The 17,972-nt window shown below is 47.5% G+C and overlaps 1 protein-coding gene across 2 annotated transcripts in view; it reads right to left on the bottom strand.

The window, feature by feature from the left end:
• Positions 1–14,600, bottom strand: part of LOC140476871 (protein LYRIC-like) — a 96,767-nt gene extending 82,167 nt beyond the window's left edge. The window contains exon 1 of one of the 2 annotated variants that reach the window (XM_072569742.1): positions 13,867–14,600. In XM_072569742.1, coding sequence (XP_072425843.1) covers positions 13,867–14,292 — 426 coding nt within the window. In that variant the 5' untranslated portion in view covers positions 14,293–14,600. The remainder of the gene's footprint in view (positions 1–13,866) is intronic. The other variant, XM_072569741.1, reaches the window with a different exon arrangement.
• Positions 14,601–17,972: the final 3,372 nt, after the last annotated feature.

Genomic DNA, 17,972 nt, shown 5'->3' with positions numbered 1-17,972 from the left:
TTAAGTGAAGTAGGATTAAAGAGAGGAGTAAATAAACCAGAGGAGAGTATTGCAATTCAGTTCCCCATTTTTCAAGTTTATTTTTAGCCATCCAGTACAAATTTCCACATTTAAAATTGAAATTCCCAAGTTGTAATTATACACTTCTCCCACTTGCATACCATGGCCATCTTAGCGTTTTCCCCATTGCCCTGCATGATTGCTCCATTAATCTTTCCTGCCACTTAGCCTATCACTGCCCACCTCAAATATTCTTTACAGCCTGCTTTTCCTATCTGTTGCAACTGCAAAGCCAGACCCATCTCAAATTTTTCCCAGGTTCAACAAAATGGCACCAATCCAAAATGTTAATTCTGCTCCTCTCTGCACTGGTGCTGCCTGACTTACTGCATACTGCCAACAACCATAGTATTTTGTTTATGCATTAGTTATAACTGTTTATATTAGGAAAGGATAGTACATCCATCAATTTCTCTAAAATTTATTACAACTTGTTGTCAGAAACTGAGGTTTAATGGTGGGGTAGCAGAGTGGAGGAGGACCTATTAAAGATCTCTCTTTAATAGCACAGCAGCAGATGAACATAGCAATCACGAAGGTATTGTGCATACCATTCAGAAACAAGTTGTTTTGTCTAAGATACCCCATGGACAGCTACAGAAAGGTAATTTCCTTGAACTAAAACAAGCAGCGCATAATGAAAATTCAGATGGAACGTTGGTCAGAAACAAAGCAACTATTCTTCACATTCAAAAGGACTAATGAACTTGTAATTGTCTAACACCTTCTAAGTCTCTGAACTGTCTCAATGCTACTCATGACCAATTATTTTCATGACATTTTCAAGGGATGTCACTAGCAAACTGACAGTATCTGTTACTGGATTAGTGGTGCTGGAAGAGCACAGCAGTTCAGGCAGCATCCAACAAGCAGCGAAATCGACGTTTCGGGCAAAAGCCCTTCATCAGGAATAAGTATCTGTTGTCTGTCCCTGAATATCCTGGTGGTGAACTGCACAGTGTAATGGTCATTGAATGGGGTGCTTGAGTATTTTCACCCACTACAAGGAAGAAATGACAATATAGATCCCAGTCAGGAAGGTATGCGGTTTGGACTGGTATTTGCAAGGCATGTTTCAATGTGCCTGTAAACCATGAAAAATACCTTGAAGGGACATGAGAGGCTTTTTTTTTTAAAATACAAGAGTGGCTTGTGTGAGGAATGAATTTCCAGAGGAAGTGGTGGATGCTGGTACAGTGACAATGTTTAAAAGACATTTGGATACGTTCATGAATAGGAAAGGTTTGGAGCGATATGGGCCAAGCACAGGCAGAGAGAATAGTTTAGTTTGTAATTATGGTTGGCAGGGACTGAAATGCCTGTTTACGTGTAGTATGACTCTATGTCAACTTAGACAAAGGAGAATCTGAACACAGGAAGCATACCATAGACACATGGTTGTTAACATATTTTGAGAGTTGATTCCTCATGGGCATCTATTTCTGTATATTAATTAATTATTAGTATGACTGGGTAAACTCATTCTAAAAATTAAATGCTTGTACATAGTGTCAAGTTTATTAACGTTGCCAAAAGGCAAATACAGGTATGAATAAAAAAATTATTAGTGTGATATGTGCATCATATAAAATAAACTTAGACTGATCTCTCACTGAACTGAAGGTTCAGTTGCTGCAAGCACCTTCTAATTATTTTCAGGGAGATAAACCAGACCCTCACACTGACTTGGAGTCTATTTATAAAAGAGAGGTTTTTTTATTCTTTAAAGCATCCAGGAAAAGAAATCTAGCTTAATGTTCAATGATCAGAAAATCCTTGAACAGCACCTACGCAACAATTGCAGGGATAAGGATTAAAAAGACACACAGTTACACACTTCAACAAAATAGCACTTTGTGTACGACACCATGGAAGATGACTTTGATCACTAACCCATTTGCGCCAAGAAAGGTTTAAAAACCACTGAGATAGATCTTATTACAGGCACGTGATACATAGGAATACCACCACCTGAATGTTTCCTTCCAAACCACTCACCATCCTGACTTGGAAATGTAAAGCTGTTTCTTCAGTGTTGCTGTGTCAAAATCCTGAAATTCCCTTCCTAAGAGCTTTATGGGTCTATCCCACAGCACATGGACTGCAGCGTTTTAAAACGGCAGCTCACCAGCACCTTCTCCAGTGTAATTAGGGACGGTTAACAACTCGCTGGCAATGTCCACATCCCACAATTAAAAACAAAAGCCCGCTTCTGCTTATTATGCTGTATGCCTTTAGCAAAAAAGCAAAGTAAACTTCTTCATGGGCTTAAACTGCACAGAGTATGCAACAATTCCAATTAGGCAATTATCATAAACAAAACCAACCTTGTTATTTATGCTTTTAACTCTTATTCATGCTTTTATTACTTCTATACTCAATTCCAATGCATTCCCAATTGGTCTCCAACTCTAAACTTGGGGTTGAGGTTATTCTAAAACTCTGCTGACCATGCCTAAACCTACACTTGCTCCTCGTCAATCACACAGTTATGATTTTAAAATTATCTTCAATTTCAAACCCCTCCAGAGTCTGGTTCCTCCTGATCCCAGTAATATCCTCCAGCCTCTCAATTTGAAAATCTGCACTCCCCCAATATGGCCTTTCGAGAGTGCCCACAATTTTAATTGCTCTACCACCAGCAGCTGGGCCTTCACTAGTGGAGCCCCATGCTCTGGAATTTCCTCCTGACCCCACCTCAACTCTCTGCTTCCCTCCTTACAAGTCAGTCCTTAAAACTTATCTCTGACCAAGTCTTGCTGATATACCTTAATGTCCCCCTTACATGGCTCAGTATCATACTCAGCTTTATAATACACCTATGGAGCACATTGGGAAATGTTTATTACATTAACTGAGGTGTATAAATTCAAGTTGTTACAGTTGATCCATTTTGAATGGACACAAAGCTGAACCTTCTGCTGGCATATAGCAAACATTTCAAATCTAAAGCACCCCTTGCCACAAATTCTCTCGAAAGTACTCACAAATTCGCCTTTAATTTCAAACTCAGAAGAGACTTTTTTCATATCTTTGTGCCGAAGTGAGACTCTCTCAGTCACTCCACCTCCTGTCAACCTCAGCCAGGAACTAACGATAGGTTGAAGATACTCGTGTCATTTAGAATCAACTGAGAGTTGAAATAAAAGGTAAGCCTTGCAATTTTGTCTTGACTTGCATGACTGTAGGATGTCCAAGAGTGCTTTAAGGCTTTTGAACTGTAGTAATGGTTATAAACCAAGAAAAGCTTCATGCAATGTGAAAATGAAAGAACTTTGTTAACTGAGAAGATACATTTGCACCGACCTGTGAACTATTCTCAGCTCAACCCCTACACTATCCTATCATCACCCATGTGCTTATTTATGATCACGAGCTGCTATCTCAAACTGCTACTGTCCACCTGAAGGTACTTCAACCTGGACAACGGCTGGAGTGTGGAGTAGTTTAGCCAAACAGCACAGATACATTTAAGGGAGTGCCTTAATTACAAAAGGGACCAAGGTATAGAACAGATTGGGTTTCATATGAAAAATAACAGCAGCTCATATGAAATATAATTACTGACATCACTGTTTGGCTGAACAGTCTGCTTCTGCACGTAAAGTCTATGTAAAGCTAACGTAACTGTCACCATAGCAAAGCTATATAATAAAAAGATTTTCATGTAAAATACAGCAGCGTAAGCTCACTGCTGTTACACTAAAACTCTCCAATACACTGGCAAGTCCAAATTGAGAACAAACACCAGTACTGTCACCAGCATGAAGATAAAGTTTCTTTCAACAGGATACAAAATACAAAAAAGATTAAAGTAAAGGGTTTAAAGTTTCACAATCTTAAGTGTAATGGAAAAAATAATTTCAAAATGATTTTAAACCAGCCTTTAAAATGAGTCAGCCTTGACTATACAGAACAAACAAGCAACCACTCTGTGTGGTAGAAAATTTCAAAGATTCAAAACCCTGTGAGTGATGAAAGGGAAATCATGTTTGACAAATCTATTAGTTTTTTTATATTGAGGATGTAAGTAACAGGGTAGATAAAGAGGAAACTCGTACCAACGGGCATTTGGATTTTCAAACAACATTTGATAAGGCGGCACATGAAAGCTTGTTGCACAAGATAATCGCTCGTGGAGTTAAGTCTAATAGCATGGATTGGATAACAAATAGGAAGCAGAGAATCAAGATTAACAGCTCACTTTTAACTTGGCAGGCTGTAACTAGTGAAGTGTCACAAGGATGAGTGGTGAGGTCTCAGATATTTACAAAATACTTTAACAAACGTAATGAAGGCAACAAATATGCATCCCAGCTTTCTGATGACAAAGGCTAAGTGGAAGAGTAAGCTCTCAGGAAGGCATGAAGCATTTGCAAAGGCTTATAAGACAAGTGAGTAGACCAACAGGTAGAGTATAATAGGGGAAATAGAATTACAGAAGGATCGCAACAAAAGTGGAGGCCATTCAGCCCATTGAGTCCATGCTGGCTGGACATCCATAATCCTGTGTGTAGTGTTGGTCCCCCTACTTGAATAGCACAAGTAGTTGAGAAACAGTTCATTCAATGGATTTCTGAGATGAAGGGGTTGCTTTATGACGAAGGATTGGACAAACTAGGCTTACACCCATTGGATTTTATATGAATGACAGGTGATCACATTGAAACTTATGGGATCCCAGAGGGGCTCGATAGTGTGGATGTTAAGAGGATGTTTCCCTTTGTCTAAAACTATTAGGTAAAAACAATGACTGCAGATGCTGAAAACCAAATACTGGATTAGTGGTGCTGGAAGAGCACAGCAGTTCAGGCAGCATCCAATGAGCAGCGAAATCGACGTTTCGGGCAAAAGCCCTTCGTCAGGAATAAAGGGCTTTTGCCCGAAACGTCGATTTCGCTGCTCGTTGGATGCTGCCTGAACTGCTGTGCTCTTCCAGCACCACTAATCCAGTATAAAACTATTAGGTGTCTTCCATGTAAGACCGAGACAGCAGAATGTTTTATTTTTTTCCAAAGGTCATTTGACTGTAGATTTTCTACCCTTGAGGTGGGCTCCTGCTGGATTCTAGAATTGGTACGCAACACAGGAGCAATCCAGCCAGTCTCACTCTTCCACCTTCGCTTGAAGCTCTGTGTATTTTATCCCTTCAATTACTTTCTAATTTCCATTTGGAATCCATAATTGATTTTCCTCACCTTGACAGGAAGAGTCAGTAAAATGTGAGAAACCAATAAACACTTGTTTAATTAGATATGATAAGAGTTCATGCACTCAAATAGCCTTTTTCATTTCTGGAGTACTGTTCTTTCTTACAAATTCACAGAGCAAGAGTTTGAAAAAGAAAAAAATCCAACTGGAAATGCCAAGTCTAAAAGATATACTTTCCAGAGAGGAAATGTAAAGTTTCAGCAGACTGATTCCTGGGCTCTCACGTTTTTCCCCTAAGGAGATTGCATTGACTGCATCTGTATTCATTGGAGTTTTGAGAATGAGAGGGAATCCCATAAATTTCTAATCAGACTGGTTGCAGTGATGAGTCCCTGTGCCAGAGGACCCAAAATAAGGGGTCACAGTCTCAGGATATGGGATAGGCCGTGAAAAATATCTTCACTCAGGAGATGGCAAACAAGAGCATTCTCTCCCACAGAAAAGCTGTGGAAGGCAAGTTACTGAATATATTTAAGAATGAAACGTTTGTGGCAGCTGAAGGCGTAAAGGAGTCACTATGGTGTTGAGACAGAGCATCAGCCATGATGAGCTGAATGGCCTAATCCCACTCCTATTTCTATCTTTCAGTGGTTCGGTTTCTCTCTTAGAAGCAGAGAATCATAGAATCCCTACTGTAGAAAGAGGCCAATATGCCCATCAAGTCTGCACCGACCCTCCAAACAGCATCCCACTCAAACCCACCCCTCCCTGTAACCCCGTATTTTACCATGGTAAACTACCTACATTGCAAATCCCTGGACACTACCAACAATTTATGGCCAACTCACCTAGCCTGCACACCTTTGTACTGTGGGAGGAAACTGGAGCACCCCGACAATATGAGAATGTGCAAACCCCACACGTGCCTTTATCCAAGGCTGGAATCAAACCCAGGCCCCTGGCATTGTGAGGCAGCACTGCTAACCACTGAACCACCATGCTGCCCCACAGATGCTGACAGACATGTTAAGTTACTCTAGCACTTTCTATTTTTATTTCTGATCATGCAGCGTGATGCAGCTTGTAGGTGGAGATAGTCAGCATACTTTTGAACCACGGTATTCTCCTTATAAACAGTTACAGTGAGTTAAATTAATAAATCCATGTGCAAAAACCATGCCTGAGAGGGGAGCTGCAAAACAAAACTCCATCTTTATGTCAAACCAGCAGAAAAGGTTTCCATCAGCATTTTTTTTTCAGCCTGACCCAGCGTGCCGGCACTCATGTAGCTACAGTGGCCTTTTGTTCCGATAGTGCGGGGTGAAGGAATAGCAACAAATCTGGTAGTGCAAAGTTGCCAGCGAAATTCTGCTGTGACACAGCAGCACACAATGTTGTACTTGATAAAGTGCGCATTTGCAAAGAAGTTTAAAAGATTTTCAAACATAAACAGAAAGTCTGAACTACAGATTTCCCCTTCCCACATCTGATGAAGGGCAACCTTTCTCTCAGGGTGAACCCCTACAACAGAGGGAGCTCCAAACAGTGGAAATGTTTCAGATGCAAAGCAGAAATTCAATTTTATTCTTGAATCTTGCAAATTTTAAGAGTAACATTTTTGCAGATTAAAAGTTAAGATACAATTTAACAATGATAAAGCAAAGTCTACAATGTTCCAAATTGTGGATGCAGCGTTTCATTTTCTGAAATTTATTCTGGGCTACTTCACTCCCTTCCACCCCACCTCAACACAAGAAAGCCACTGTATCACCCATGCCTTCAAACTTGCATCACTGCCTATTAAATAGGCACACCTTGGGATAACAGAAGTTGAAGCAAAGCAATTTAAAAGGCTCTTAAGATGAAACTGAAGTGGCATAACTCTCAGTGCATCTTCAAACATGACCAATGTATCCAAACCTCTGGGTCAAACCTGGAGTACAAAACGCCAGATACTGCTTTCTGAAGCATGTATCTTTCACTGTTTATAATATCTCCATTGTCTGCTTTGTACAAAAAACTTATTTCTGTTCATGTTGCAAGACAGAGGCCATTATTTTGACTTCACATCATTCCATTCCCTTGCCACCAATCCCACTTCACATGTACTCGTTAAGCCACTATTCGGATGTTGCGTGTCCAAATAGAGTTGCAATCTTACACTTCAACAATCGCCAAGAATTCTTCTGAGCAGTACTGCCCTTGTTCACCACAAATACAGCTCTTTCACCACTGAAATCACTGACCCGACTATTATTTGAATCATCACTGCCCTTATCCATAGTCACAGGTGAGGTGCTGGAAGACTGGAGGTTGGCTAACGTGGTGCCACTGTTTAAGGGTGGTAAGGCAAGCCAGGGAACTACAGACCAGTGAGCCTGACCTCAGTGGTGGGCAGTTGTTGAAGGGAATCCTGAGGGACAGGATTTGGAAAGGCAAGGACTGATTAGGGATGGTCAACATGGCTTTGTGCGTGGGAAATCAACTTGATTGAGCTTTTTTGAAAAAGTAACAAAGAGGATTGATGAGGGCAGACTGGTAGATGTGATCTATATGGATTTCAGAAAGGCATTCAACAAGGTTCCCCATGGGAAATTGGTTAGCAAGGTTAGATCTCATGGAATACAGGGAGAACATCTGGATATAGAACTGGCTCAAAGGTAGAAGACAGAGGGTGGTGGTGGAGGGTTATTTTTCAATCTGGAGGCTTGTGACCAGTGGAGTGCCACTTTTCATCATTTACACAAATGATTTGATGTGAGCATAAGAAGTACAGTTAGTACGTTTGCTGATGACACCAAAATTGGAGGTGTAGTGGACAGCAAAAAAAGTTACCGCAGAGTACAATGGGATCTTGATCAGATGGGCCAATGGGCTGAGAAGTGGCAGATGGAGTTTTATTTAGAAAAATGTGAAGTGCTGCATTTGGAAAAGCAAATCTTAGCAGGACTTATACACTTAATGGTAAGGTCCTAGGGAGTGTTGGATTAGTGGTGCTGGAAGAGCACAGCAGTTCAGGCAGCATCCAACGAGCAGCGAAATCAACGTTTCGGGCAAAAGCCCTTCATCAGGAATAAAGGCAGTGAGCCTGAAGCATGGAGAGATAAGCTAGAGGAGGGTGGGGGTGGGGAGAGAGTAGCATAGAGTACAATGGGTGAGTGGGGGAGGAAATGAAGGTGATAGGTCAAGGAGGAGAGGGTGGAGTGAATAGGTGGAAAAGAAGATAGGCAGGTCGGACAAGTCAAGGAGACAGTAACTGAGCTGCAAGTTTGAAACTAGGATGAGGTGGGGGAAGGGGAAATGAGGAAGCTGTTGAAGTCCACATTGATGCCCTGGGGTTGAAGTGTTCCGAGGCGGAAGATGAGGCGTTCTTCCTCCAGGCGTCGGGTGGTGAGGGAGCGGCGGTGAAGGAGGCCCAGGACCTCCATGTCCTCGGCAGAGTGGGAGGGGGAGTTGAAGTGTTGCTGAACAAAGAGACCTTGAAGTGCAGGTTCATAGCTCCTTGAAAGTGGAGTCACAGGTAGGTAGGGTAGTGAAGAAGGCGTTTGGTATGCTTTCCTTTATTGGTCAGAGTATTGAATATAGGAGTTGCGAGGTCATGTTGCGTTTGTACAAGACATTGGTTAGGCCACTTTTGGAATATTGCGTGCAATTCTGGTCTCATTCCTACTGGAAGGACATTGTGAAACTTGAAAGGGTTCAGAAACGATTTACAAGAATGTTGCCAGGATTGGAGGATTTGAGCTATAGGGAGAGGTTGAAGAGGCCAGGGCTGTTTTCCCAGGAGCGTCGGAGACTGAGGGGTGACTTTGTAGAGGCTTATAAAATCATAAGGGGCATGAATAGGGTAAATAAACAAGGTCTTTTTCCTGGGGTGGGGGAGTCCAGAACTAGAGGTTTAGAGGGAGAAAGGAAAGATATAAAACAGACCTAAGGGGCAACTTTTTCACGCAGAGGGTGGTATGTGTATGGAATGAGCTGCTAGAGGAAGTGATGGAAGCTGGTACAATAGTATAAAAGGCATCTGGATGGGTATATCAATAGGAAGGGTTTGAAGGGATATGGGCTGGGCACTGGGATATCTGGTTAGCATGAGCGAGTTGGGACCGAAGGGTCTGTTTCTGTGCTGTACATCTCCATGACACTATTGTGCCATACTAAGCCCTGTTCTACCTCCCAGCTAAACAAAGTGACACACCAACATTACAGCCACACATCAGTCAAAGCCCTTGACAAACATACTCGGCAGTAGATGTGATCTATATGGACTTCAGTAAGGCGTTCGACAAGGTTCCCATGGGAGACTGATTAACAACGTTAGATCTCATGGAATACAGGGAGAACTAGCCATTTGGATACAGAACTAGCTCAAAGGTAGAAGACAGAGGGTGGTGGTGGAGGGTTGTTTTTCAGACTGGAGGCCTGTGACCAGTGGAGTACCACAAGGATCGGTGCTGGGTCCTCTACGTTTTGTCATTTACATAAACGATTTGGATGTGAGCATAAGAGGTACAGTTAGTAAGTTTGCAGATGACCCCAAAATTGGAGGTGTAGTGGACAGTGAAGAGGGTTACCTCAGATTACAACAGGATCTGGACCAGATGGTCCAATGGGCTGAGAAGTGGCAGATGGAGTTTAATTCAGATAAACGCGAGGTGCTGCATTTTGGGAAAGCAAATCTTAGCAGGACTTATACACTTAATGGTAAGGTCCTAGGGAGTGTTGCTGAACAAAGTGACCTTGGAGTGCAGGTTCATAGCTCCTTGAAAGTGGAGTCGCAAGTAGATAGGATAGTGAAGGCGGCGTTTGGTATGCTTTCCTTTATTGGTCAGAGTATTGAGTACAGGAGTTGGGAGGGCATGCACTGTTGGAATATTGCGTGCAATTCTGGTCTCCTTCCTATCGGAAAGATGTTGTGAAACTTGAAAGGGCTCAGAAAAGATTTACAAGGATGTTGCCAGGGTTGGAGGATCTGAGCTATAGGGAGACGCTGAACAGACTGGAGGGTCAGAGGCTGAGGGGTGACCTTATCGAGGTTTACAAAATTATGAGGGGCATGGATAGGATAAATAGCCAAAGTCTTTTTCCTGTGGTCGGGGAGTCCAGAACTAGAGGGCATAGGTTTAGGGTGAGAGGAGAAAGATATAAAAGAAACCTAAGGGGCAACTTTTTCACGCAGAGGGTGGTATGTGTATGGAATGAGCTGCCAGAGGATGTGGTGGAGGCTGGTAAATTGCAACATTTAAGAGGCATTTGGATGGGTATATGAATAGGAAGGGTTTGGAGGGATATGGGCCGGGTGCTGGCAGGTGGGACTAGATTGGTTTGGGATATCTGGTCGGCATGGACGGGTTGGACCGAAGGGTCTGCTTCCATGCTGTACATCTCTAAGACTCGGCCACCTTTCCTGGTTTTCCCATACCCACTGCTCCCAGCCTCTCATCTCTCATGTATACCCCGCTGTTGGTGACAGGTTCCTGCTGTCTCAATCCCTGTTCTCCTCTTTCCCCATATTTTCTACCTTTCTATCCTTTCAAATCTATTTCTTCAAGCTGGCTTTGGTCCATCCATCACTCCTCACCAACCCAAATTGTACCAGGCTCTGAGAAGTACTTTTAGAAACAGGCATTTTACATTATTGAAAGTACCCAACAATTAATGTCATTTTTAGAAGACGATCTTACATTTAGATCGGTTGTCTAACATAACAAAACACCCCAGATGCTGCACAGGGACAAAATCAAACAAAATATGAAACTGAACCACACAGAGATACAAGGCCAGAAAATCAAAGTTTGATCAAGAAGAGGTTTAAGGAACGTCTTAAATTTAGGGGGAGGGGGGAATCCCAGAGCATTGGCAGCTTAAGACACAGCTGTCAGAGGTAGTGCAACTCAAATAGGGAATGCACAAGAGTTTCAGAATTGCAAGGGTATAGATTGCAAAGAATTTCAGAGCTTAAGACGACTACAAAGATCAGGATGGGCTTTGCCACGCTGGAATTTGAAACAAGATTTTTCAAATTGAGCCAATGTAGGTCAGTGAGCATAGGGGTAATAAGCGAATAGCATTTGATGAGAGTGAGGTTTTGGGATGATCTCAAGCGTATAGAGGGTAGAGCATGGGAGGCTGGAGGGTGAAAGGCAACACCAAAGTTGCAATTTGTCTGGTCACAAGACTGAGATTAAAAACAGTGAGTATCTCAATCGTTCCCCACATCAAACAGAGTTTTAAAGGAGGAATTTTGGTCACAATACTGACAAAGTATATCTAGAGCATTTTGCAGAAAAATGTCCATTTAGTATTTAAGAAAATACAGCTTTCTGTATTCAACAGATTTCCTTTTCACATTTTAGCTTATGATTGAAACAGTGCCACAAAGTAACTCGCAGTAGCAAAATATTAAACAAACATTTTTGTTTGCTCAGTCAACACACAAGTTTATAGCTAACTACTTGCAGCCAAGACACACGCTTTAACTGTTCTTCAACAAATTTCTTCAGCTAATCTACACTGAAAAGGAAGTAACCATTTCATGTATCACTACAGTAAATTTGTCTATGCATGTGCAGTTTCACAAAAGAGCCATGACATTTGTGCACCCATAAATGTAGGTAGGCCACAAATTTCTTCCTCTCTCTCTCTCTGGGACTGCCACATCACACAAATTGGTCTTGGATACAGTCCTAACCACACCATAGTTGTGCTTTGTCGGCAAGCCTCAGTTGAGGCTGTTCACAAGGCACATTGAGAAGACATTTACTTTAGGAAACCCCCTCCCCATCCTCCCATAATTTTTCAGTTATTTGCTGACATTTATAACCCTCTTGTAAAGAATGGGATGTACAAAGAAGTTTCAAGATGTATAAAGATTAACAGTTATATTATGTTAAGAGTAGATTTGAAGATGACATTGAGGGGACTGTGGATGTTAATTATGAGGGATTCAAGGAGGCATATGTTGAGAAATTATAGAGAACTTAAGGGGTTTGCTTTAATGAATACAGAGATCTTCCTTGGTGAGATGTTTTTGGGTATGAAGAAAATCTAAACAGGAGATTCAGTTTCGGGGACACAGAGTGGGATATTCAATTTAGAAGTGGTATTTAGTTTCGGGGTATGGAAGAGGTTGTGCAGTTTAAAAGGATGTGAAGAATGAAGTTTGATATAAAGTTGTATTGGCTTAAAGGGTCATAGAGGGGGATCTTTGGTTTTAGGAACTATTCAGTTTCAAGGGGTTGGGGGGAATGGGGTTTACTGAGGAGGTAATAAGTGGCTACTTAACCACAGGGCCACTGAAGCAGGTCTATTAAGTTTAAGAGCTGAAAAATGTGTTGCGGGAAAAGCGCAGCAGGTCAGGCAGCATCCAAGGAGGAGAATCAATGTTTCGGGCATAAGCCCTTCTTCAGGAGGGGGGGGGGGGGGGGAGAAGAGAGAAGAGAGACAGTGGGGGGGGGGGGGGGGGGGGGGGGGGGAGAAGAGAGACAGTGGGGGGGGGGGAGAAGAAGAGACAGTGGGGGGGGGGGGGGAGAAGAAGAGACAGTGGGGGGGGGGGGGGAGAAGAAGAGACAGTGGGGGGGGGGGGAGAAGAAGAGACAGTGGGGGGGGGGGGGGGAGAAGAAGAGACAGTGGGGGGGGGGGGGGAGAAGAAGAGACAGTGGGGGGGGGGAAGGAGAAGGAGAGACAGTGGGGGGGGGAGAGTGGGGGGGGGGGAGAGAGAGTGGGGGGGGGAGAGAGAGTGGGGGGGGGAGAGAGAGTGGGGGGGGGAGAGAGAGTGGGGGGGGGAGAGAGAGTGGGGGGGGGAGAGAGAGTGGGGGGGGGAGAGAGAGTGGGGGGGGGAGAGAGAGTGGGGGGGGGAGAGAGAGTGGGGGGGGGGAGAGACAGTGGGGGGGGGGAGAGACAGTGGGGGGGGGGAGAGACAGTGGGGGGGGGAGAGACAGTGGGGGGGGGAGAGACAGTGGGGGGGGGAGAGACAGTGGGGGGGGGAGAGACAGTGGGGGGGGGGGAGAGACAGTGGGGGGGGGGGAGAGACAGTGGGGGGGGGGAGAGACAGTGGGGGGGGGGGAGAGACAGTGGGGGGGGGAGAGACAGTGGGGGGGGGAGAGACAGTGGGGGGGGGAGAGACAGTGGGGGGGGGAGAGACAGTGGGGGGGGGAGAGACAGTGGGGGGGGGGGAGAGAGACAGTGGGGGGGGGGGAGAGAGACAGTGGGGGGGGGGGGAGAGAGACAGTGGGGGGGGGGGAGAGAGACAGTGGGGGGGGGGAGAGACAGTGGGGGGGGGGGAGAGACAGTGGGGGGGGGGAGAGACAGTGGGGGGGGGAGAGACAGTGGGGGGGGGAGAGACAGTGGGGGGGGGGAGAGACAGTGGGGGGGGGGAGAGACAGTGGGGGGGGGGAGAGACAGTGGGGGGGGGAGAGAGACAGTGGGGGGGGGGAGAGACAGTGGGGGGGGGGAGAGACAGTGGGGGGGGGGAGAGACAGTGGGGGGGGGGGAGAGACAGTGGGGGGGGGGAGAGACAGTGGGGGGGGGGGAGAGACAGTGGGGGGGGGGAGAGACAGTGGGGGGGGGGGAGAGAGACAGTGACTCGGGGGGGGGGGGGGGGGGGAAGGAGACGGTGGGGGGGGGGGGGTGGGGGGGACTGGGTATTGCGCTCACCTTTGGCTTCTCCTTCCTCTTGTTCCTCCTCCGCTGCTCCTCCAGGCGCTGCTGCTGGATGTCGGCCGGTGTCTTGTCCCGGTTACGGGCTCCTCCTCCTCCTCCGCCGCTGCCGCTCCTGCGGCCTCCGTGTCCGAGCTGGAGCCTGCCCTGACCCTGGGCTTGCGCGGGGCCCGGCCTCTTGCAGGCGGACACCAGGAGGCGGCCCAGGGCCCACAGCACGGGCGGCACTCCCACCACCACCAGGAGGACGAGGAGGGCCAGGCCGGCCGAGCCGGGGGGCTGCCGCCTCAGCCACGGCTCCAGCCCCAAATCGATGCCCAGGCCGCGCCGCAGGAGGCCGAGGCCGGCCCACACTCCGTCCTCCAGGCGGCCCACCAACAGCTCGGCCTGGTCGGCCAACACGGCGTGCCAGCTCACTGCCATCCCCCTCCCTCTCCCTCTCTCTCTCTGGGTCGGTCTGTGTCTGTCTCTGGGTCTCTCACTCAGTCCCCGGCCCCCTGTCTCTCTACACTGGCCTGAACATGGCGGCCCGGCCCCACACAGACAGCCCTCAGGCTCCGCTCACACTCGGCGGCGGGCGGTGGGGGGGGGGCTGCGAAGACACACACTGCTTCACTCGACTCAACTCATCCAGGTCACCCCCCCCGCCCTTGCCCCGGTTTCACTTCGCTCCGCTCCACTTGACGACCGGGACCTCCGCACCCGCCCCACAGCTCTGCCTCCTCCCCCTCCCTGAAACTGCCGCAGCCGGGCATTCCTCCCTGGCGCTGGGGGGCGCTGCATTAGGAGGACACAGACTGATCCCTTCACATTCCTCCCCGGCGCTGGGGGGCGCTGCATTAGGAGGACACAGATTGATCCCTTCACATTCCTCCCCGGCGCAGGGGGGCGCTGCATTAGGAGGACAAAGACTGATCTCTTCACATTCCTCCCCGGCGATAGGGGGCGCTGCATTAGGAGGACACAGATTGATCCCTTCACATTCCTCCCTGGGACTAGGGGGCGCTACATTAGGAGCACACAAACTGATCCCTTCACATTCCTCCCCGGGGCTGGGAGGCGCTGCATTCGGAGGACACAGACTGATCCCTTCACATTCCTCCCTGGGACGAGGGGGCGCTGCATTAGGAGGACACACGCACCCCCCCCCCCCCCGCCAAATTCTCACACGGCGCTGGGTGCGCTGCATTTGGAGGACGCACGCACCCCCCACTTCACACTCGCGCTGGGGGGCGCTGCATTAGGAGGATACAGACTGATCCCTTCACATTCCTCCCCGCTGCTGGGGGGCGCTGCTTTAGGAGGATACAGACTGATCCCTTCACATTCCTCCCCGCTGCTGGGGGGCGCTGCAGTAGGAGGACACAGACTGATCCCTTCACATTCCTCCCCGGCGCAGGGGGGCACTGGAGGACACAGACTGATCCCTTCACATTCCTCCCTGGGACTAGGGGGCGCTGCATTAGGAGGACGCAGACCGATTCCTTCACATTCCTCCCTGGGACGAGGGGGCGCTGCATTCGGAGGACACACGTATCCCCCACTTCACTCTCGGCGCTGGGGGGTGTTGCAAAAGGAGGACACAGACTGATCCCTTCACATTCCTCCCAGACGCTGGGAGGCGCTGCATGAGGAGGATACAGACTGATCTCTTCACATTCCTCCCCGGCGCTGGGGGGCGCTGCGTTAGGAGGACACAGACCGATCCCTTCACATTCCTCCCCGGCGCTGGGGGGCGCTGCGTTAGGAGGACACAGACCGATCCCTTCACATTCCTCCCCGGCGCTGGGAGGCGCTGCATGAGGAGGATACAGACTGATCCCTTCACATTCCTCCCCGGCGCTGGGGGGCGCTGCGTTAGGAGGACACAGACCGATCCCTTCACATTCCTCCCCGGCGCTGGGAGGCGCTGCATGAGGAGGATACAGACCGATCCCTTCACATTCCTCCACGGCGCTGGGAGGCGCTGCAGGGAGGACCCCTGCTGCAAGTTCTGAAGCGGGGTGACTGGACTGAACTGAACTCTGCTTTCTCTCCACAAATGCTGCCAGTCCTGCAGAGTTTTCCAGCAATTTTTGTTTACTTTTGTTTCAGATTTCCAGCAGTTCTTCGGGTCTTTCCCCCCCCCGGCAATCCCGTCACCTTAGAGTCATCCTGGCGACTGGAGGGCGATACATCGGGAGGCCCCCCGCTGGAGAGCCAGTCCTCCAAACCGCTAGGTGGCGCCCCATTGCAAGTGGTCCCTCGGGTTCACAGTCCTCCTCGCCGGTGGGGGGCGCCGCAGGCGGCGTCCCGTTGGAGAACGCGCCTCATCCAACCGCTAGAGGCAGTGTCTCCGCTCGAATCTTGCTCCTGTCGACCACTCCTCCCTCCGCTAGTTGGGGCTTCAGGCTCCCGGAAGCCGTTGCCGAAGAATCCTCCGCACCGTCAGGGGGCGGTGTCACCGGAGGCTACCTGCTTTATTCCATGATCATCGCACCCGCCGGATGAAATCTACTCTTCCTGCCGGACGTGGTGCTAATCTCGGCTGTGGAACTTTCCGGGTAAATAGTCATCCGATCGCTGGTGACGCTGCGAAGGGGGTTTCGCCGCTCAACCAGTTCACGCGGGGTTGGATTGTCACTCTTCCAGCCGCTGGGAGTGGGGTACACTTACAGGCGTCTGGCCCCTGTGATTCCACATTCTAACACCAGAGGGAGCCTGCACCCCACCCTGCACTGCAGAGTCTGGCCGCTAGATGACGGCCTGAGTAACCTTGTTGGAGACTGAATGCAGGATGAGAATGTGGCCAAGAGGGGGCGCTGGTTTAGCCAAAATGGTTGAGACACAATGAGAGTTTTTTAATCAAGAAAAAGGATGTCATACCAAGTAACATTCGTAACAAATAAACTCTGTAATTTACTGCTTTTTCAGGGGGAAATTTGATAAACATCTGAAGTGTAAAAGAATTGCAAGGGTCCAGAGATAAGACGATGGAGTGGGTGATCTATGTGGTGACACTTGGAAAGATCCAGCACGCATTTAAAGGCCTGAATGGCCTCCTGTATTGTAACTGTTCTTCATCATAACTAATTAATGGACATTGATAATTAATTATGGTCTGATTTAGTAGAAAAACAGAGGAGACCAAATTAACAAGAGTCACAGAGCTTTTACATCATTGTGTTCCTCATATCTGATCGGCCTGTCTAGATTATCCTGTGGCCTCAGGCTTTCCTCGTCCTATGTTTGTGTGATCTGTGGGACCTACTGATCATCTACCAATATTCATGTCTAAATCATAATGTCTACAACAAACAGCAAGGAACCCATCACCAAACCCTGTGGTACACCACTGGAAGTAGGCATCAGTCACAAAAACACCTCAGTTGAGATTGTGGTGCTGGAAAAGCACAGCAGGTCAGGCAGCATCCAAGGAGCAGGTGAATCTCCCAGATACTGCCTGACCGGCTGTGCTCTTCCAGCACCACACTCTCAACTCTGATCTCCAGCATCTGCAGTCCTCACTTTCTCCTACAAAACCACCTCAGACCATCATCCTCTGACTTTAAGCCAATTTTGGATTTAATTTATCAAATTGCCCTGCATTGCACGGGCTTTCAGTTTCTTAACCAGCCTGGCGTGTGAGAGACATGGGGCAAATAGACCTTGAGTGAAAACAGTGGTTCTCAAACTCTTGGTTAAAGGATCCCTTTACAAATCAATTAATTTTACTCTTTCAATGGGGCGAGGGCATTGCTGAGGCCAGCATTTGTTGACTATCTCTAACTGGCCCTTGAACTGAGTGGGTTGCTGTGTGACCATCAGAACTATATGCAATATTACAAATGTGGTCTAACTAAAGTTCTTTACAGATGCAACATGATTTGCCTATTTTTATATTCTGTGCCGTGATCAATGAAGGCAACAATGCCAATTGCTTCATTCATTGACCACCTTATCCACTTCTGTTGCCAGTTTTGGGGAACTGTGTTCTATACGCTTGGATCCCTCTGTACATTAATGCATCTAAGGCTTCTGCCATTTACTGTTTCCTTCCCTCCTGCAATAGACATAGAACATAGAAAAGTACAGCACAGAACAGGCCCTTCGGCCCACGATGT

Source organism: Chiloscyllium punctatum, chromosome 5 (genome assembly GCF_047496795.1).
Source record: "Chiloscyllium punctatum isolate Juve2018m chromosome 5, sChiPun1.3, whole genome shotgun sequence".
Taxonomy (NCBI): domain Eukaryota; kingdom Metazoa; phylum Chordata; class Chondrichthyes; order Orectolobiformes; family Hemiscylliidae; genus Chiloscyllium; species Chiloscyllium punctatum.
The sequence above is the reverse complement of the archived record's forward strand: the minus strand, read 5'-3'. Positions and strand labels throughout refer to the sequence as shown.